Source organism: Saccostrea cucullata, unplaced genomic scaffold, assembly GCF_032062105.1.
Source record: "Saccostrea cucullata isolate Sc308-1 unplaced genomic scaffold, CSIRO_AGI_Scuc_v1 ctg27, whole genome shotgun sequence".
In the NCBI taxonomy this organism is placed as follows: Eukaryota; Metazoa; Mollusca; class Bivalvia; order Ostreida; family Ostreidae; genus Saccostrea; species Saccostrea cuccullata.
In genome coordinates, this window is record NW_026920935.1 from 694977 (window position 1) to 717445 (window position 22469).

At 33.2% G+C, this 22469-nt stretch overlaps 1 protein-coding gene across 1 annotated transcript; it reads right to left on the reverse strand.

The window, feature by feature from the left end:
• Window positions 1-21114: 21114 nt before the first annotated feature.
• On the reverse strand, window positions 21115-22306 carry LOC134258694 (5-hydroxytryptamine receptor 1B-like). The gene has a single exon (XM_062741234.1). The coding sequence runs from the start codon at window positions 22189-22191 to the stop codon at window positions 21115-21117; it is 1077 nt and encodes a 358-aa protein (XP_062597218.1). The 5' UTR covers window positions 22192-22306.
• Between the last annotated feature and the right edge of the window lie 163 nt (window positions 22307-22469).

Below are 22469 nucleotides of genomic sequence, written 5' to 3' on the forward strand. Positions count from 1 at the left end.
AAGCGCCTTTTGAATATAGAAAAGGGAAATAGATATTGTAATACCATGCAGGTGACTGTGAAACATGACTATATTTAAAGGGTCATTTTCAAAAAAAGTCCATTTTTTGAATGACATATTTTTGAAAAATGAAAGTGGTTTTACTATGATTTTTTCAACTTTATTTGAATAATATAGTAATAAACTACTAAAATCCACTGCATTGCATAAAAGAAAATATTTCTTTTAAAAAATATTGATATTTCATATTAGTCATTTAAACTTTAATGTGTTTCCTGTTACTTTCATAAAAAGAGCTGTAAAACTCTATTTCAAAATTTGCATCAAATTATCTTTTGTATACCGTTAATAAATGAAAAAAATATCATTGAATGCCAAGATGTTTGACATTCATCTAATATATGAGCGTTTAAAAGCATGTCAAACTACCGTATACCAAACAGAAGCAAAATCTACGGGTTTTTCTTCATGAAAAGCCTTATTGCGGAATGTTTATATGCTACAGTTGAAAAAAAACATTCTTGTACATTATTTTTGTGATTAGAATAAACAGTTACAGAAAGTTATTTAAACAGGTGCTCTGCCAAACCAATGTAAACTAGGAAAATATACTGGTAACAGTAAGGACTCGGGTAACAGGAAGGACAAAACAGTAACTGGATGGACAAAACAGTGTAACAGGATGGACAATGGAATCTACATTTTAAATAAAAATTGACTTTTTTAAAACTTTATTGGTTAGGAAAAGAGAAATAAATGTAGAATAAAAACATGATTTTGTCAAACCTGGCAAATTTGAGACAATAAAAGACATTTATGTCCATCCTGTTACAAATTTAATTGTAAAGTGCTATTGAAATATTTATCAGTTCAATTTTTGTTTATTAAAGGTACTCTATGCTGTTGCAAAACTAAGAATTTTTCATAATTTTAAGAAAAACAAATGATGAAACTTAAATATGTATATAAATACCAGGATAATTTGTCCCTCCTGTTACAATTTCTGTCCATTCTGTTACAAGAGTGCATGTTTAAGTTATAATGGCACTATTTGAAGCACTAACTTATTTCAATATGATTTACGAAGTTTTTTAACATGTGTTATTAAACTTATATTACTTAGAAAAATAAAAGTAATTGTTTTTATTGTTAAAACTCAGGATGTGAAGTCCAGTTTTCCTTACTGTTATCATATTAATGGTAACAGGAATGACAGTAACAGGATGGACATTTCTCATATAAATCACCAGTTAGTTAGTATAACGTACTCTTTTTGCATCATCGAGACATTGAAACTGTTTCTTTGTAACTTAGTTAATCTGATTGTTTTAGCAGAATAGACAATTTAAAGAGTACTTGCATATTATGAAGGTAACAGATAGGACATATGTATTATTTAGAGTACGAGTTTCTTACTGTATCAGAGATACAGGGCGGGGCTTGAGGCGAGAGCGATAGCTCGAGCCGGGCCCCGCCCTGTATCTCTGATACAGTAAGAAACGAGTATTCTAAATGACTTGTGACATGACCTTTCCAAGGACCTCACTAATTTACATGCGTATTTGGGTACATACCTCCCAACCAATCAGATGATTTTGCAGAAAGTTGATTTAGTATCCCATTTTAAGCATTCGCAGCTGAAATGCCGAGTGAGATGGACGTGCAGGTATCTATCATTTTAAAATAATTATTTAAGGGATGCATAAATTAATTTGTTCTCCAAAAATTTTATTTAGATTTGATTGCGCAGGGTGTTTTTCTCTATGCAGCTCTTGCTGACATTTTTTTTTTCAGTTTAAGCTACGATTTAATGCAAAACATTTTGATATATAAGAATCATGTGGGAATATTTTTGAAACAAAAATGCTTCGGGAGATCGTAGATTCTGAGAGAAATGTCCGACAATGTCCTCCACCGGTCGTCATATACAAATTGAAATAAGCAGATGAAAGGAAAAGGGGGGGGGGGTATTTTACGATCATGTTTTCATTAAAATGTAGAGTAACTAAAAAGGGGAATACAGCACTCACTGGTGCCCCCATCCCACCTCCTTTGAGTTTTTTTCTTTTTCGCTTTCGTAAATAATTTTTTTTTCCTAATCTTGTATACATACGCTACGCTTTTTAATTCGTCAACAAGTAACGAAATGACGCACATAGGTGTTGGTTGATTATAAATATAACCCCACGGAATACGATTTTCCTTTTTTGGGGGGGGGGGGGTCAAAGTAATAATTTGTGAACTTCCCCACTTTCTCCTTTCTAAAATTTTTGAATCCGACAATAATACCTTTACGTTGTAAAATTTTATTCTTAATTCACTTCAATTTTTGAGTAAATACTAACAGTTCTATGGCGAATTGAACGATTGGTATGTCTGTATATGGATACAGCTTTCCGTCATAGCTAAATATAAACCGTACTGTATCGTTGATATTTTGCAGATACAGTACAGTTTCTGCTCATTTGCATAAGAAACGCCCACAAAAAGTGTTCTGTATCGCAGTTACATTATGCTTGACTTCAAAGGAAAACTCACCGGGTCATGTCACAATTTCATTATACTCTACCAATAAGACAAACTTATCGACCTTTGAACCCTTTCTTTACTCACTTTCAAATCATGGCGCTCATAAACTTGAGACAACAGAAAATGATGATATATTGTGGATCATGAAAACAGTTCCTAGGAAAGTGAGATAACTTTTATTTTAACATTTTCTTTTTGGTAACAGGAATGACATAAACTGGAGGGACATGTTACTTCCTGAATGTCAAATGCACAATACTAGTCTTTAGTGGGCGGCATAAGTAAAACAATCATATTTAATTAATCTGTAAATGAATTCAATTAATATGAGGTGCAAAATTTGTACATATCTTCACAGGGTAATATTTTCCCTATCGTTTAAATAAGCGCGTTATAAAATCTTTGTTAATGTGACATGGTTAACGTTTACTGTTAAATTTTACTCGGAATGCATAGAATATTTTTTTATAAAACACCTGGGAGATGATCATAAAATAACTTATAAGTTAAATGACCATGTATATTAACCAACAGGAAAAAAAATTCACTCTAAAAAATGTTTTTCCTTTTATTCTGATCAAAAGACAAAAAAGTGGACTTTTTTTGAAAATGACCCATTATATAATAAGCAAGGAATATTGATGGTGAAAAAACTGAACACGTCTCTTTTGTATTATAGTTTAGTTGCTATTTGGCGTTAAATTTCTATAGTCAGTAAAACAACTAAGTCGCAGGCATTGGCACGGTAAATATCCCTATATAATTTTTATATACCTGTAATAAAAACATGTATTTTATTACCTGTCCGTCCGTATGTTGGTCTGTTTGTCTATTTGTTTGTTTGGCTGCAATAACTTTTGATTGAGTGGAACTATGACTTTCAAATTTGATGTGACAAAACTTTACTTTTGATACCGACAGTTTTTTTTTCTCACGATTTTGAAATTAACCTTGGAGTTTGACCTAGTTTTTGAAATCTTTAACTTTTGCCATAGGTGTTGGGGCATTGATATTTCACATCTGTATTTCTTATGACAAGGTCTGTCGCTAGGTAGTATTAATTTTAATTTTTCCCTTAGTCTTCATCTTGGAATTTAACCCAATTAAAAAAATCGTTGATATGTGGGCTTTCTAATTTTATATTCAGTGCATCTTCGCTAGCCAAGGGTTTCTGATACGCTACTCTCCTCATAAACCCTTGGCATACGGTGAAGTCAAAAGACGGGATTATTTTCGTCACGTGATCTTGAATCTTTCAGGTACGCACAGATTGCGTCATCGACAGAAATAAAGACGCATGTTTTAAAAAAAATTAATTAAAGTTTTTCAAGAATAATTTAGAAGCAATAATTGAGTTATACTTATAGTACAAATCGGAAGCTTCAATATAGATTCTTAATCACATATTTAGAAGATATTGGATGACACCATAGCTATTCATAGAATTGCATGTTATCTTACGAATCCAATCTCTAACCAGAGGGCGTTTTACGCGTCCGCTCGAAAGCGGAGCGCGCCCTCTGGTGAGAGATTGCTTACGAATCGTTATTTACTTGCGTTTTTCAATTCCGATTAAAGAGTCAAGAAGTATCCCGAACGCAAACATCGTCATTTACAAAAAACAATTGATGATTGGTCGACAGGTGTGTACTGAAATCCAATCAGAACTCTGGAAAAAAATCCCGATTTTTAGCCGGGCTTATTGCTCAAAGAGCAATTGCCGGCTTATGTGATCCTGTTCAAGGCAGGATGTTGACCCCATAGTCGCCATTTTAAAGTTACGTGCAAAAATATAGTTCTTACTCTCAACCGCTTTTGAGATAATACAAACGCTAAATAAAGCAACAAAAATAAAACGAAGGTAGTAGTAATGACTTTGAAAACTTCATAAGTCAAAGAACATAGTTCATTAGCGTAAGGATTTTTGATATCGAGGTAAAGCAGGAGAGGGGACCAGACTGGCCTGTTTGTTTACATTCAGCTGCGGTACCAGATTAATTCTGATTCTGACAAAATCGGACCGTGGTATTAGGATTGAAAAACTCACTGTCAGTGTCTTATCATTTATATTGATAGTTTCAAAAAATATATTCATCAGAATATAAGCGCGATTCATGTAAGAAATCCATTCTACGCTGTAAATGAGCCCGGCTCTCTGTACTTCTGAGTACTTTGATTGTGTACACCGTATGCCAAGGGTTTATGAGGAGAGTAGCGTATCAGAAACCCTTGGCTAGCGAAGATGTAATCAGTGTGACAATTTTTTATTCATTTCTTGACCATCGAGTTTAACTGTAAACATAACCTGTCATAGGGCATCAGTGTTTCACAACCGCATCTTGTGAACAAAACTTTATCTGAAATGAATTATGACACTGGCTGGGTGAAAATAAAGATTATTCGCAAATGAAACAGTTTGTCAGCTCATTCTACGTGAAAGGAAATTAAAAGGAAACCCCTTCAAAAATCATTGAATAAAATATTGTCTTTGAAAGCGTTTGCAGTGGGTTTTTTCAGTTGTCTATGTTGTAAACTGCACAAGTTAATCTGTATGTAGGATATAACACTGACAACTGAAAAATAAAATGACCAATTTAAGGGTTTTTCACCCCAATCTTACTTGGAAGATTTCATCTTTTGAAAACCGATATAATCACTCAGACGTTTATTCTTAAAACATATTTATTAGATCAAGTATAGATTCTAAGTATTCTAACACAGTTTGATGTGGTTAATTAGTGTAATTGTGTAAGGTTTATTAATTGTCGAGACGGATACATAAACCTTCCCTGGTGGTTTTCCTTCGTCACGATGTCTCCGAGAGAAGCACTTTTAATTGTATTGGGGATTTTTTTTTTCAAAAAAGTCTGTCAATTTAGGACATTTTATTGGAAGAAAAACACTTTAAAGAGCTGCAGAAGATACGCTTCTCAGAGTTATCAGAGTAGTCAAGCGATGAAACTGAAGGAAAAAGTTATCTTGCAAAGAAGGGAGGAAAAAATAATAAGCTATTTTATTCATAACATTGAAAAACAACTTGGAAAAATCAATATCTGTCAGAAAATGATTTAATTCCGCAGCACGAGTTGTCAGAAAAAAATCTTTAGAACTTAAATTAGGTTACATAAGCTAAACAATAAGTTTATTGTTCAGGAAAAAAAAGAATATATCTCTGTAATTGGAAGCTTAAAATAAAGAGAAATATGATTAAACATAACACAACGATGCGCCATGATGAATGCTGTTGTGCTTTGTTTACATAAAGCAATCTCAACAGTACTTTAAATTTGATTAAAACGACAGAAACACACAATATTTGAATTGAATCTACATTAATTATCTGAAGTATCAACAAGACAGAAATTAACTTCAGTGCATTGCTTTGGAATTATTTATAAAATAAAATGATTGACTGACTCAGTTGGTGCAAACTGTTACATTTCATCGATATTTTGTTATTTTTTACCCTGAAACCACCATACATTTGATTGGTGTCAAGTTTGATAACTCTATTTGAATATTTGATTTAGTCTTTTATTTGCTTCGATTCTTTCTAAACAAAAATATTAAATCCAATAGGGTTCAGTGGAATTAAAGATTTGCTTTATAAAACCTACGATTTGTGTTATTCTTATAAACTTTTACATTTAATTTCTGAAAATCTATTACCTACATCAGTAAATATAAGTATCTAAATAATAAAAAAAAAACACGATTGCTTTACCGTTAAATTACTTTCAAAGTTTGATGGATCATGGATATACATATACATATAATTTTTATTTTTCTGTTTTTCTCCTTCATCGTTGTCATTTAACACGTTTCGGCTTCTTTCCTGGCTTACTTAAGTAATTCCAGTCTTGTATTCTACCATACGCTTTACATTTCCTACAAATATACATCGACTATTTTTTCCAAGCTTTTTAAAGACAAGGAAACTTTACAGGGCCTGGATTTCAAATATCTGAAACACAATCCTCCTTCGTGGTCATGTTCTTCACCCTATAACTATAGTCCTGCTGGACACGTTATTACCGGTGACATAAATATGGTGAATGATGTGAACCTTAGATTACAACTTAAAAGATCTTAGATATAGAAAACCCTGATTCTTCATTTGGTGTCTTAATTTCGTAAATATTATAGATTGTGTAGAAGATTACGCCAGGTGATGGGTCAGATATGAAAAAGAAGACGTTGACACTTTGTCAGAATGGATTAAAAGCTGACTGACGTTTTTCATACATATTGTCAGATTTTTTCCGTTATTTCCCAATCATGACAAAGAGCACACGGCGGGTGTGGCCGGTCGGCATGGGATGCTCACTCCTCCAGTGCAACTGATCCCACCTCTGATGGTTTGGAGGTCCATGTTTGCTTTGCTCCTAAATATTGTTTAATGGACTGTTGAGCTTGATTACGGGGGCATAAATTTTTTTTTAAAATAAAAATGTATTGCAATACATTCATTCCTGAAATGAAATAACGGCCATCCCGAATGAGATTGCTGCGTAATTGGTTAGCAGCAGATTGTGAAATATTAACTTCTGTTTCAACACCATATCGCTACCCCGACTGACATTTAATATGCTTTTATGATATCTATTAATCACCGTTGAGCAATGTGCGTTGGAGGTTTGTTACCTTTTCGCTCACATTTGAAATTCAGGTATAGAAACATGTGTGCAAAACAGAAATTATCCAGGTAAGATAAATTAATTGCTACAGCCTGTTTCATAATTGGTAGAATGGGAAAAGGTCAGCCCAGAAAAATAATCGGAATTAACGTCATATCGTTACTATCGGTATCGAGATATATTATAAGATTATTTTTAATCTTAGATTTACTTACTTCAAAGAATTATTTATTAAGTAATTTATTCGTAGATCTTTCTTTGATCTTTTATTTAAAAAAGAAACAGGCTGTCAGAATCGTTCAAATTTATTTATTCACTTATCTATTTATTTATTTATTTATTTATTTATTTATTTATTTTTTATTCATTTTTTTTTTTGACAGACTATACTTAATTAATCGATGTAATGAAATATATGGAGATAAGCTGACGAACAGTATTCAAGATCAAAGTCTAATAAACAATACAAAATAGGAAAAGAGCAAATATAGACCTCTAAAACATCAGAGGTGGGATCAGGTGCCATGGAGGAGTGAGAATTCCCTGCCGACAGGTCACACCGGCCGTGTTCTCCTAGTCATGATCGGGAAATAACGGATATATATGTCGACAATTCGGTGTGTAAATAATAGCCTGACAAAAAGTGTGAAAAACGTCAGCATTTGACTTAATGATAAATTGTACTTGCTGACAATGTCACTGTATCGACCATAGAACTTACAAAATGATGACAATAAACGAGACTGCTGATATTCTTGTTTCAGTAACATGTTTGTCAGTATTTATCCTGGTTTTAAATATTGTTCAAATGTAGAGCATGCTCTTGTGTATCGAATCAACTGAGAGATATAAACCCCATATGCACGTGATGAAGGTATACTACAGTATTACCGCATATAAGTAAGGAACTTTGACGACTGAAAAGTAAAGTCATTTCGTTTATTATAAAGCTTTGTTGTTAGATTACAATTAACTTCTTTTTCAAGTAAAATATCGAAATATGAAACAGATGCGTCAGAATCTATGGTATCTTTTATTTCAAGCTCACCGGAATAAATAGTATGGACATTAGAATGGAAATTACCATTGTAAATTGATAATGCGTCGCCGATATAAATAAATGTCGAGTTGAAGGCCACAGCAAGTGCTTTCCTCTTTTCACGTATAAGATTACAGACAAATGCTCTTCATATACGAGGGTTGTCCCGTAAAATCGTGGACAAGTTGTCTAGTTTGAAAAATAATCATCACTGCGTTCTGAAATTTTCACCACTTTTTAGTAGATAAATTATGAATATAAATAGCAAATTTCAAATAGATATATGCATAGGTAAACAAATTGTGATATTTTATGTTATGTACTGTATCGCCCTACGGCGCACGGATGAAGTGTCTAAAACAGCGTCACGTTTCATCTTTGCTAAACTTAAAGTTGGATAATCCCCACTTAAACTTAGAAATTTTATTGATTTACATATGTGAGTATCTATAACCAGTTAAGAAACCAATGTGGCACACTCATACGATCTTATGAATATTTATTAGCAAGTTACAGACAGTATTCTCACCATCATTCAACTAAAAGAGAATCTCACATCGACGGTCGACATTGACAGCTTCCTTTGCTATTACAAATAGCAGTCTGTCCATATGTTTTGTACTATCTGGGGACTCGACCACGAAGACTTCACTCAGAAAACTTTCATTTCATTTATACTCTAAAGATCTGGTGATATTTTTCACATTTTCTTTCTTCTGTATTCATTTAAAGTCTCTTAAGGCGTCTTACAACATCCTAATCTATCTGAACTGCTCTCCGGTGCGCCGTAGCGTCATAAAAAGTCGCCATTTTCCGTGTATTGTGTTTATTACTTTCCCATTTCAAATGCTCGGGAAACTGCCAAAAATTAACCAAATGCCTTGAAATTTTTTAAAAGACGACAGAATTGATTAAGGAATGGAATTAGGATAATTTTTCTCCTAATCTTAAGTATTGAAAACTTTTATTATGAAAAAATTCTTATGTCTTCTCTAATATAACCTTGCTATTTTTACCGTGCGCCGTAAGGCCGTACCTTGTGCACATTCAAGCAGAATAAAATCTTTATTTTTGAATAAATATTATCAAAAACATTTTGATTCACTTAAATATGATGAATAAACATTTACTGAAAATTTCAGCTTAGTGCGCCCATTACTTTTTGAGAAAAACGCTTTGTCCACGATTTTATGGGACAACCCTCGTAAATACAAAAATAGGTCTGCTATTGACGGGGCGCAAATGGTACTCATGGGAATTTCAATTGATTGTTGGAATACGTGGTCTCCAAAAACCATATAGATACTGTATTGTCATTCAGAAACTCAGGTATCTTCTAAATATCAACTTCAGAGTAATTGTGTGTAGAATCAAAATGTTTGTTTTTTTACAAAATAATTTTGCAAATGACCAGTGACAAGGTAAGTAAATTTACGAGTTCCATTTCTATTGAAAATGCAGCTGTCAGTGATATCAAAAAGCCAGGACTTTGATTTATCGTTGGGAATAGTTGTGTATAAAGTTGAAAAGTTGAAAAGTTTTTATGATTTGTTTTGGTTAAATTGTGTGATTCTAAATATCCAAAAGTTCCTTGAATTTTTTAAGTATCACATATGACTTACACCACTTCTTGATTATATTGTTGCACAGTACTCTTAAAGTTTCTCCTTCACCACTGTTAATATCTTAGTGAAGAGTAAAGAGAAAGGCTTGGTTGAACATTTACTGGAATCCTCTATGTACCTTGGTTTGTAAGGCTTTTTATAAAGTTTTGGAACCCAACATGGATAGTATTATAGTAATTCAAATTTATTTTGGTTGTTGGAATATTAAAATTGTTCAAATCTGACATATGATTTTGAAGAATTTTTCCTTAGAAAAGAAACTATGAGTATAAATTGGAATATCACTTGTAGAATTAAATATAAGTTCTTCTTGAATACGTATGAATTCTTACAAACAAAACAATGCTATTACCTGCTTAATGTCAGTAGAGACCAGTATGTACTGATCATGTAATTGATCATGTAATCTATTTAATTCTTCAGTTCTGGATTATTGAATATCAATGATTTTCATATGGTTTTCATATGGCCATCAATCGATGCGCGATTTTTACATACATTTAATACATTCATACATCTTTTTCATGATGTAAGCAATAACTTCTAACTCCTAACGTCTTTTTTTCTTGTTTACTTGCAAAAAAAATATATGAAAATTTTAATAAACTTTTTTAATGAGATATGGAGAAAATTAGGAGTATTTAAGCTCATAAATCCATTCAAACAGTACAAAACTGAGCATAGCAAACATGGACCTCTAAAACATCAGAATTGGGATCAGGTGCCATGGAGGAGTAAGCTTTAATCGGTAGGGGCGTGTTGTGGCTAACCAATTAGCAATCCTGAATTCGATTGCGTTCCCTAGACATACATACAGAGTTTTATGTAATAACGGATTAGATTTTTTTGTACGAACTAAATCCGACTTACTTTTTTAAGCTGAAGTTGACAATATATTCTAGATTCATTACTGATATTTCAAGCATGTTACAGCTGTTCAGCAATTATGATCATTTAACTTCTAACTAGTTTTCTGTTTGATCCAGAGTAGTTATGTAAGGAGTTGATCCATCCCACGGTGGGACGTGGAGACTGGTCCTTCGGATGAGACCCTATAATCCGAGCTCCCTTGTCGCTATTGGCAGCAAAAGATTCCTCACTGTTTTAAGACCGAGTACATGTCTAAATTTGCTGCCTTCCATACTTAATTACTTATTCATTTGCAGAAAATTAATTTTTTATAGATTTTTTATCTTCAAAGTTCTGGTAAGAAGAAAGCATTTTTATTATTGTATTCTTTCTGATACCATGCAGGCGCTGTCTATGTTTTAGCACATTAAATCCATTTTTATATTCTTCTTGTATTTCAGAATTTCTAACTTTAAGATCGCTATTAAAATTTCATATATGTTTATTTTTTTGTTCATTGAAGTTTAATTAATATCGAAGAATTTAGCTCGTTCAACCTGCTTCCTGTTACAATAATATAATTATTACTCGTTGCAAACCAACTTTTTCTAATGAAATCGATGCTAATAAAATTGAGCTCATATTAATTACATCCATAATATAGGAAATATAATGTCAGGGTTTTTCTGCATTAAAGTAATGCATTTCTAATTTATTCCAATCTAATTTAATGATGTTTCATGACGCGCCTGTCGACGCAGTGCATAATAGGTGAAAACTATTTAGAAATATTTCGTGTACTGAAATAAATATAAAGCTTTTTAAAATGTGTTCACTATAGTTAAAAGTTTATTAGTGTATGGCTAGAACATGTATGAATATGGATGGTATTGGCTAAATCAACCTACTGTCGGTATGGAAAGTCGGTATCGAAAATAGAATGTTTCATTTCTATCCGTAGTAAACGTTTGGGGAATATTTCCCCGCAGTATTATTTTGGATCGGTGCTAGACAGCGACGTAATTTAGATTTTGGAATGATGCCCATAAACATTGAATGCTGGTTTTGTTTGAGACTGCTTTCTGCTTTAGATGGATAAAAAAAAAAGCAAGATAAGAGGGTTTTTTTTCGATTTCGGACTAAAATCATTTTCAAATGTCAGCGTCATACCAAAATAGTGTCCTCTACTTTTACAGGGTTTTTTTTCTTTGCTTTTCGGAATAATTCATCAATTTCTCCACAGATATAAAAAATCTGTTAATTCAGAATAAGACCACATTCATTGAGTTTGATAAAGATGCATTTGTTTGCTAAATTTAAGTCTTATGTTGGGTGTTATTGAATAAGTTCATGCTCTCCGTTCAATACAGGACATATTTGTCTTTTTTTCTGTCACATGGGCTATGTAAGGCAAACTCTAGAAAATACAACGAGTTGAATAAAATTAAATCCAATAAAGAAAACATGAGAAATACTTTTTAAAAAAACATATTACCTCCTTTTAATGGGTTCTCATTTTTTCATTTTACTACCGACTGCATTAAACCACACAGCAAAGTTTCAATTTGGTAAAATAAAGCATGTTTAAAATGTTTTATTTGGTACAGATATCTTTTATTTCAACGATCAAACTATTATAAACTCTGTCCACATCTAATGCAAATTCACATAACATCGCTAGATTTCGAATCACAAAGGGTGATATGTAAAAAGATCAAAAGCATTTCTACATGTCAACGGAATGTACAATGACTGCATTGAGAATTGAGAATTTTTCATTCATTTGTCTGCATTGACTCTCATGAGAGTCGCTCATTGCCTGCATTAGACCTTGACATAGTCGCTTAGTGCTTGTATTACCTCTCATGGGTGTCTTCCCACTTAGCCAACATTTTGAAAAAATACAGGTAAAACGGTTTATTCCCACTTAGCCAACATTTTGAAAAAACCTATTCCCACATAGCCAACATTTTGATTTTTACACCTGAGTGACTAATAGGCTATAGTCTGTTTTCGGGTATGAGTATATATGGATTACCTGAGAATTACTACCATTGAAATGTGTAAAAATACATAAATCGAAATTAAAATTTTAATCAATATAATTATAAAATCAGAGTAATAAAATTAAAGTTCAAGAATTTTTAAAAAATAAATATACATGTAGTAAAATCAGCATTTTTAACAAAAATTAAATATTAAAAAATATTATAAAGTTAATTTTATAAGAAATGAAGTATTTAATGATGAAGCAAAAAAGAAAAGTGAGATTATTTTTAATGCCCTAATATAATCAACATTAGAGATTAGAAATATTTAACTGAGTATGTAATATTTGATCATGGTAATTTATGAACACAGTAATCAAATCAGATACAATGCGATTTATTATCTGATGAAGACACCAGCTTAAATATTCATTCACAACCCTGCTTATTTAATTATCTATTGAGTTCCATAATGTCCCCCAAACTAAACTTCTTTTGAATTCCAGTCATTTTGTTTTTATTTGTATAGTTTTACTCTACTATGGAAATTCCCAAAAAATTATTTAATTTCAATTAAAAAAAATCAATGTTTGTACATTTTAAAAAGGCATGTTGCAACATATTTTGTCGTTTTCATTTTTAAAAGAAGGAAAGACTAAAAACAATCTAAATATAATCAATGAATTGTGCATTTTTTTATTTTTAAATATAAGAATTATAGCTAAATCATCATGTTTATATGACAATTCTGAGCTAAAATATGAAAAGGGATTAAGTGTAAATATACATGGTAAAATTAATGTGATTTAATTTATGTTCAAATGTGAATTCTCACCAATTTTGAACTTGTAAAACCTAGCGTTTCTAGAGTTTAATTGACTAATTTTTTTCTGTTCTCTAAATGTAAAGTCGAAAAATAAATGGGTTATTGTTAAAAATTCTTGATATCTTAACTTTGAAATGCGTATGATTAAGTAATTTACATAAAAGCCCTATCTTTACATAAAATCATTAGAAAGGTTTTTTTTTTTAATTTTGATTATTTGATGTAACTTAAATAAATGCATCAAATTAAAATAGACTAAAATTAATAAATGTTTTATTCACCTTAAAACAGACTATAGCCTACCTGTAATTTATTTCTATTGTTCTCCTCCTGTACCCCATTCCCACTTAGCCAACACAGATTTACTTGTGTTTTACCATGTCTTCCCACTTAGCCAACATTTTGAAAAAATACAGGTAAAACACAAGTAAATCTGTGTTGGCTAAGTGGGAATGGGGTACAGGAGGAGAACAATAGAAATAAATTACAGGTAGGCTATAGTCTGTTTTAAGGTGAATAAAACATTTATTAATTTTAGTCTATTTTAATTTGATGCATTTATTTAAGTTACATCAAATAATCAAAATTAAAAAAAAAACCTTTCTAATGATTTTATGTAAAGATAGGGCTTTTATGTAAATTACATAATCATACGCATTTCAAAGTTAAGATATCAAGAATTTTTAACAATAACCCATTTATTTTTCGACTTTACATTTAGAGAACAGAAAAAAATAAGTCAATTAAACTCTAGAAACGCTAGGTTTTACAAGTTCAAAATGTGAGTCGCCCGGCCAATTCCTGCATTTGATTTTGAGAGAGTCGCCCAGTGCCTGCATTGGTTTATTCCCACTTAGCCAAAATTCTGAATTTTGTACCTGTAATTAATTTCTTTTGTTCTCTCCCTCCCCCTACCTGTACACCATTCCCACCTAGCCAAAACCAGTCACCTGTAACATTTTCAGAATTTTGGCTAAGTGGGAAGACACCCCTGCATTGGACCTTGACACAATTACCCAATGCCTGCAGTCTACCTTGAGACGGTCGTACAATTCCTCCATTTACCCTTGAGAAAGTTTGGCAATTCCTGCTTTGGTGAAAGAAAGAGGAGTGAGTGAGAGAGTCTGTATCAGTGCCAGTATTGGCTTTTTTAATAGTTGTACAATGCCTGTGTTGGCCAACAATGACCAAAGATCTTGAAGAGAATTACATTATCAATTAAATTTAGAGCAATTTCAGAGGCATATGAGATTTATAATATACAAATCAGAAGGAGAAACATTTGCAAGAACTATGTCATTGTTTCCGTGAATACTGTGATTTTACTAGTAACTGGAAATAAGCAAATTAGTTTCAGGCTACACTTATAATCACGAACAACTTCCTTTGTAAATCTGTGCAATTATGTTTACATTGGTAGTAGATGCCAACATTCTTTCAATTTCTCCTCAAAAATTTCATCATTTTATAAAAATTATTTAGACAAATAAAAATTAGTTGAGAGTCCAATATGTATACTTGCTTATTTAAAACTTAACGATACTTTTTTTTAAAAATTTACTTTGCATTGAGATATAAGGTCTTGAAATGCATTTATTTTAAATCTTTGATGAAACAGAAGTGTTGTAACAAATATTTTGCTAAATTTTAATATTTAGTTTAAAATTTTCCCATTAGACAAAGTAAAAACAACATTGTCTATATTTGTATTAAAACATTTTAAATTCTATTCTAGAGGAACAAAGACTTAATTCTGCAAGATGTAACCGAACATTCACTTGTACCCAAAACTCCCTTTATATGAAAAAAATGTTACATCAAATGTCAGCTTTAAAAAAAAAAATATATTTTTTATTCCCAACAATCGAAATGAATTTGAATTACTATATACACCTTTAATGGCTCCCAACCTTCACAAAAATCATTACAAAGATACAGTATGGGCAACGCGGATTATGCATAATCCCGGGCTCCCCCCGCGGTGTGTTAATCCTTAATGCGATACTACCCCGCGGTTAATTCATCGGGGTCCTACCTGTAGCCAGGTATAGACCGTGGCGATAATGTCATGTTTAGTCTATATTCCAGGGTTTGGGTATAAATTCTTATCCCACCTTTCTTTTCAGCGACTTCCAATAAATATTCTACCCAGCCCATTTCTTTAATCCGCACTGATATTATATCAGCGTTGAACAAAAACCTCTGGAGCGCTTTAAACAACAATGTATTTTAGAAGTGATATTTAATCAGATGTGGATACTGCTTCAAGGCACTCCAATGAACTTTTAAAAATAAAAATAAGAGATAATAAAACGTGCTCCTTTTCACTTCATAAAATCATTCGTTAAAAAACTTGAAATCGCAAAATGGGTCTTTTGTACTTTTGCGATGTACTTAGGCTTTTTGACATTAGAGACGGCTGCTTTTTTCAATTAAAAGAGACTCGTTAATTAACTTATAATATAAATATAAAAACAAACTACTGTAAATTGATAATACGTCGTCGATATATTTAAATTTCAAGTTGAAGTTCAAGGCAAGTGCTTTCTTCTTACGTAAAATATTTTGAATAAATTCTGTTTTATATGAATGCATAAAAAGTCCGCTAATAAGGAGACGCAATTGGTGTCCATGGGTATTCTGAAAGATTGTTTGAAGACCTAGGGCCCGTTGCACAAAAGAACTTACGACCAAGATTAAAAACTTCAGATGATTTTAATACGTTGCAAAATTAGTGAGTCTGTTTAAAATATCGAATAAAAATATCTATCTTTATTCCTTTTAAATACATCAAAACCATATCCAGTTGTTTTTATTGAATGTAAAAAAAATTAGAAAAAATATTAACAGAACTAAATTTTGGTCTTAGTCGTAAAACGGGTCCCTAATCTTCAACAATCACATACATGTACATGTACATGTATATAGAAATTGTCAATCAGAAACTCACGCAGCTTTTGAAAATCAACTTCAGAGTACTTTTGTATATAATCAAAATCTTTTTAACAAAATAAAGTTGCAAATGAACAATGACAAGATAAGTACATTAAGGATTTTCATTTTTATTGAAAAAGCAGCTGCCAATGATGTCAAAAACGTACTAGAATTATTTATCGTGGGGAATGATTGTATGTAGAGTTTCAATGTCGTAAGTTTTAGCTCACCTAAGCCGAAGGCTCAAGTGAGCTTTTCTGATCACATTTTGTCCGGCGTCCGTCTGTCCGTCTGTCTGTCCGTAAACTTTTCACATTTTCCACTTCTTCTCAAGAACCGCTGGGCCAATTTCGACCAAACTTGCCACAAAGCATCCTTGGGTGAAGGGGATTCAAGTTTATTCAAATAAAGGGCCATGCCCTTATTCAAGGGGAGATAATTGAGAATTAGTGAAAATTTGGTGGTATGTTTTAAAAATCTTCTTCTTAAGAACCACTGTGCCAGGAAAGTTGAAACTTATGGGGAAACATTCTCAGGTAGTGTAGATTCAAGTTTGTTCAAATCATGACCCCCGGGGGTAGGGCGGGGCCGCAATGGCCGACCAAAGTTTTACATAGAAATATATAGGAAAATTCTTTAAAAATCTTCTTCTTAAGAACAGCAAAGCCAGAATTGCTCATATTTATATGGAAGCATCCCCATAGTGTAGATTCAAGTTTGTTCAAATCGTGCTGCCGGGGGTAGGGCGGGGCCACAATGGCCGACCAAAGTTTTATATAGAAATATATAGGATAATTCTTTAAAAATCTTCTCCTTAAGAACAGCAAAGCCATGATTGCTCATATTTATATGGAAGCATCCTCAGGTAGTGTAGATTCAAGTTTGTTCAAATCATGACCCCCGGGGTTAGGGCGGGGCCAACCTTTTGGATTCAAACTTTTCAACAGTAAACCAATTACTACTTTTTCCTAGCCACAATGCTCGGGTGAGCGATATGGCCCATGGGCCTCTTGTTATGCTTTTGATTTTGGTAAAATTTTGCGATTTCACGTTTTTCCAAAAGTTCCTTGGGATCTTTAAGTAACTCCACTTCTCGAATATGTTGTTGCACAGTACTCCTGAAGTTTCTTCTTCACTGCTGTTAATATTTTAGTAAGGAATAAAGATAAAGATTTGGTAGATTACGACCAACTCCAAATTATCATTTACGTGTATATAACTTAGTGATTAACATGCTTTCCCTTGATTTTTTTAACCAAATATAGCACCGATACCTATATCTAACCATCAACATGTGTCCTGTGACTTAATTCTGGCCTTACGCATAAAATCTAATTCGAATTAGCTTCGCTAAGCTAATGCGAAGTAATATTTAATGCGCAGTAAACTAATTCGCTTTAAATTCTCCGTGTTAACGCGATTCAAATTTAATTCGCAGTAACTTATGTGTGAACAGGGCATTTAGTTTACTGATCAAGACATGGAGCATAGAGTGGGTGTGACTGATACAAGAGATGCTTGCTGCCTACGGATTTTCGCTAATCATGACAAGGATCACACGGCGAGTGTGACAGCTCGGCGGGGTATGCTCACTCCTCTCTTGCACTTGATCCCACCTCTGGTGTTTTTAGAGGTCCGTGTTTGCTGGCTGCTCCGAATTTGAGACGTTCTATTGGACATTTGAGTTTAATGTTCAAAATCTTCGTATTTCATACTTCAGCAGCATGCTGCATCTACGTAATGACTGCTGTTAAAAAATATTCACAGACACTGAAAATAAAATTCTGGAGTTCAAAAAGGCTTGCAAAGAATCAATACTATCCTCATTTTTTGTACTGCTAGACTAATATTGTTGTGTGCATTGACCGTCGTTCTCAATTTAAACTATAGCCTAAAGTAAACCATGAAGAAACGGACACCAAAAGGGTATACTCTGTTATTCCCATTCATCAGATACAAAAAACAAAGAATGCATATATCAAGGATGACAAAGAATTTTTTTCCTTACCAATGGACACTCAGCCCTTCTCTGATAGAAGATAGACAGTAGCTGGACCAAAGATTGATACAGGAGTTTCAAATAAAGTCCCCACAGAAAAAAGTGTCATCAATGTCCAAGTGTATAGACCTTTTTCGCTACAGGTGTTTGATATCTATCTTGATCAATGACTATCAATCCCTTTGAAAAATTATGCACTGACCTCTAAGTTCTGGATACTATGAAGCAAGTAGCCAATTTTGCATTAAACTCTGCAGAAATTGTGAAAAGAATTGGAAAAGATAAGTTTGGAGAGTATAGCCCAAAAAGGTCTTAATTCGCTTCGGGCATATTTTCAATCATCGCAAAAACCTAAGCAACACAAAACTCAGCAATGAGTAACAGGATACAAGGGTTTGACTTTATTCAGATGTGACATGAATCCCCTCTCTAAATAGTTTATTTTTCAAATAAAACAAGGAAACCTCAAAGATTCCTTTCAGTATAAGAATCAAGCTCGTCTCCATTCTTTTGAGGCTGTAATCTACATCTTAGAAACAACAGTAATTTCTTCTGTGCATGAAACATATGGAGATAATGAACATTATTCAAGATCAAAAGTCCATAAAAAAATACAAAATAGGAGCAGAGCAAACACGGACCTCTAAAACATCAGAGGTGGGATCAGGTGCCATGGAGGAGAGAGCATCCAATGCTGACCGGTCACACCCGCCGTGTGCTCCTTGTAATGATCGGGAAATAGCGGAATAAACCGTTGTCAATTCAGTGTATAAATAATGGACTAACAATAAGAATGAAAAACGTCAGTCAGCATTTGACTCAATGATAAAATTTATTTGCTGACAAGGTCATTGTATCGACCATAGAACTTACAAAATGATGACTTTAAACGAGCCTGCTTACATTCTTGTTTCATCAACTTGTTTGTTAATAATTTACCTCGTCGTAGAAATTTTTCATACGTGGAGCATGCTCTTGCGTATCGAATCAACTGAGATATATATAAACTCTGTATGCAGGTGATGAAGGTATATTGCTGCATAAGTAAGTACTCTTGCGTAATCATGTAGGATTTTCAATAAAGATATATAACCAGAGTTACAATGACAAAATGGATTATATCATTGTCCAAATGGTCATCAGACCTTTCTTTGATCACATTTCTAGCGATATAGTATTTATTTTTTATCTTAGACAACAATAGTTGGTGAAATCTGTGAAAGAATTTAGTAATTCTCAGCCATAACAGTAATTTATAGACTCTGAGGCCATTTTGAGATATGGCCGCCAGGTTCTGATTCTCGCCCAATATCCAGATTTACTTATATTGTGAATGTCTATAATTGTGCAAAAAATGGTGCTTTTTGTCACAAAATGCACAATAAGTTACCTATGCCGCAGTACTATTAGCGCATATTTACAATATGACAGCTCTGACAAGCCATTCCTCTATTTATTCGTGAAATAAAAGTTTTATTTCAATAAGAGATATCTTTTAAGAACAGGGAGATACCTCATTAGCTTATAGAGATATATTTTTTTGTAAGAGAGATATCTCTTTTTCTTAGAGATATATCTTTATAAGCTAGAGCTAGAGAGATATCTTTTCAAGCGAGAGAGATACCTCTACACTGAAAGAAAAACCTAGTGAATTTAACTAGTGTGCCTCGTAAAGCGTTGGTCGTGATTAGTAAACTTTCATTTTACAGGTTAAGATAGTGAGTTGTGGATATATTAGATATCTAGTGAAAGAGAGATATACCAATATCTGGTAAAACTACTTTTAAGGTAGTGATTGTATGGACAGTAAATTTACTAGTTTTCTTCGTGACTTTAACTAGTTATTTTTTTTTTACAGTGTAAAGGTTAGAGAGATATCTCTTCAACGAGATTAAAAAAGATATCTCTTTTAATAATGTCGAAAGACAAGTGAGGCAAACTGACAGACATAAAAAGAAGGATTTTAAACCTATATTCTTCTCTCATTTCACTGGTTGGGACTAATTATGCAAGCTTTTGATATAAAATGAACAAAATGATAATGTTCTGAAGTTTTTGCTTTCCGCTTTAGGCAATGCTGAATCTCCAAAGTAATGTAAAGTAAAGGAATGCTATTTCCGTCAAAAATGATCAACATATAACAAATCCAAGCATGATCTGTAACTCATCAAAAAAAAACTCGCAAACAAAACAGTTTGATAAATGCAATTATCTTGCAAAGATGCCAGGACTACCAATTTGTTGTTTTTTTGCTAGCGCTTGTGTTGGAGGGATAAGGAATTTAGTCTGCTCTGTTGGACCGGCCTTCGGTAGAGGACTATTAACCAGCATGTTGACAGGCTAGCATTTATCGCTATAAAGTTATATAGCTTTCTCATATAAATGGATTAAATACAAAAAAAAGTCCAATATTAATATCAAGCGTTTTTTTTTTAATTATGACACAAGAAAATGCAAAAAATGACATTTAAATGCTTATAAATGTAGTTGCTAAAAAAAAAGAGAAAGGTCACATAGCAAATATACTTTAATTACATGCATACAAAATTGCAATAACTTCCTTCCTATGAAAATGTTATAGATTCTGATATGTCACAACACACATCAATGTTAAACTCTGGGAGTTTTCACTAGCATCAATATTCAAAGTACAATGTTCAAAGTTAATTAACGTTTTAATCACAGCTCTCAATCAAATGATGCATTATTCACACGACAGAATTTTGCCATAGCATTGTTGACTTCCGGTATTCGAAATGCGTAGAGAATGGGGTTAATGGCGGATCCCAAGCAAGCAATATAAATTACAACATGGTGCCATGAGACGGAAGTCCGCTCCAAGTTGCCAAAGATCTCCATCATAAGCATGGATATAAGGGGTCCAACGCAAAGAAGGTGGCTGCCGATGATAAATCCCATTGTCTGGATGGCCTTATTCTGCCGACTGTCGTTTTTGGATTGCTGGCTTGCCTCTATCCCATTCCTTGAAATATCTTGCTGTGACTTCATGGACGGCATAGATTTTGCTTTCGAAGAATTGTCAAGAGTTGATATTCTGCTCGAGACTGCGCTTATTTCCGAAGTGCGGCTCCGGACAGGATTTAACCGTTTTCTTTTATTTAAGATGAAACCAATGATAAGACCGTAAAAGACAGTTATACAGGAAATGACTGCAATATGAGTGCAGACCTGGTATCCGAAGGCCTCGTTATAATAGTCCCCAAAAACATTAGCTATGGAACACACCGACGAGTTCTCATCCCGCCACAGAACAAAGGGAATGAACTCTATCAAAAAGGCAGCTACCCAGGTCCCGAACAGGAGAAACAAGCATCGAGGGAATAGCTGTTTACGTGTCTGGGTTTTGTTAAAGTAGATAATCCACCATCTGTCTAGACAAATAACGCAGACGTGAAGCAACGAAGCCATGTATGCAATCATGAAAACTGCGCACCGTACGCTGCAGTCAAAGTCCGACTGCTGTCCTAGGAAGTATGTAATCTGAGTTGGGAGGAGGGAAACTCCGACCATAAAATCACTGACGATCAGGCTCATTATCTGGACGTTGAACGGGTTTTTGTTAATCTTTTTAAACCCAAGCCTAAGAACCAGTGCCACCACGAATACGTTGAGGAAGATGATCGATGTGGCGGTGAAGATGAAGAAGACGAGATCAAGAACGATAACATTTTCTTTGGGTGAGAGAGTGATGTTGTGGTATCCATAGTCATCTAGCTGGAACTCTGTCTGGTCGTGAACAGGCATATCCCTCGAGGCTTAATCAAAGACAGGAAACCTGGAATATACAGGACTTCCTGTCGTCTGCTCAGTAGCTCTCCAGATTTATAAGAAGCTGGATCATCAGACGCATCCAGAACAAAGTCAGAATGATGGACGCTATAATAATCTTCACAAGAACTGGCGTTGACATCCTTAAAGATAAAACAATCAAATTAATATAACCTTTGTTAGCAAAATAAATACTAATAAATTCTAGTTTTATAATGTTTAAATTGTCAACAATTTCATAATCATATTGAAAA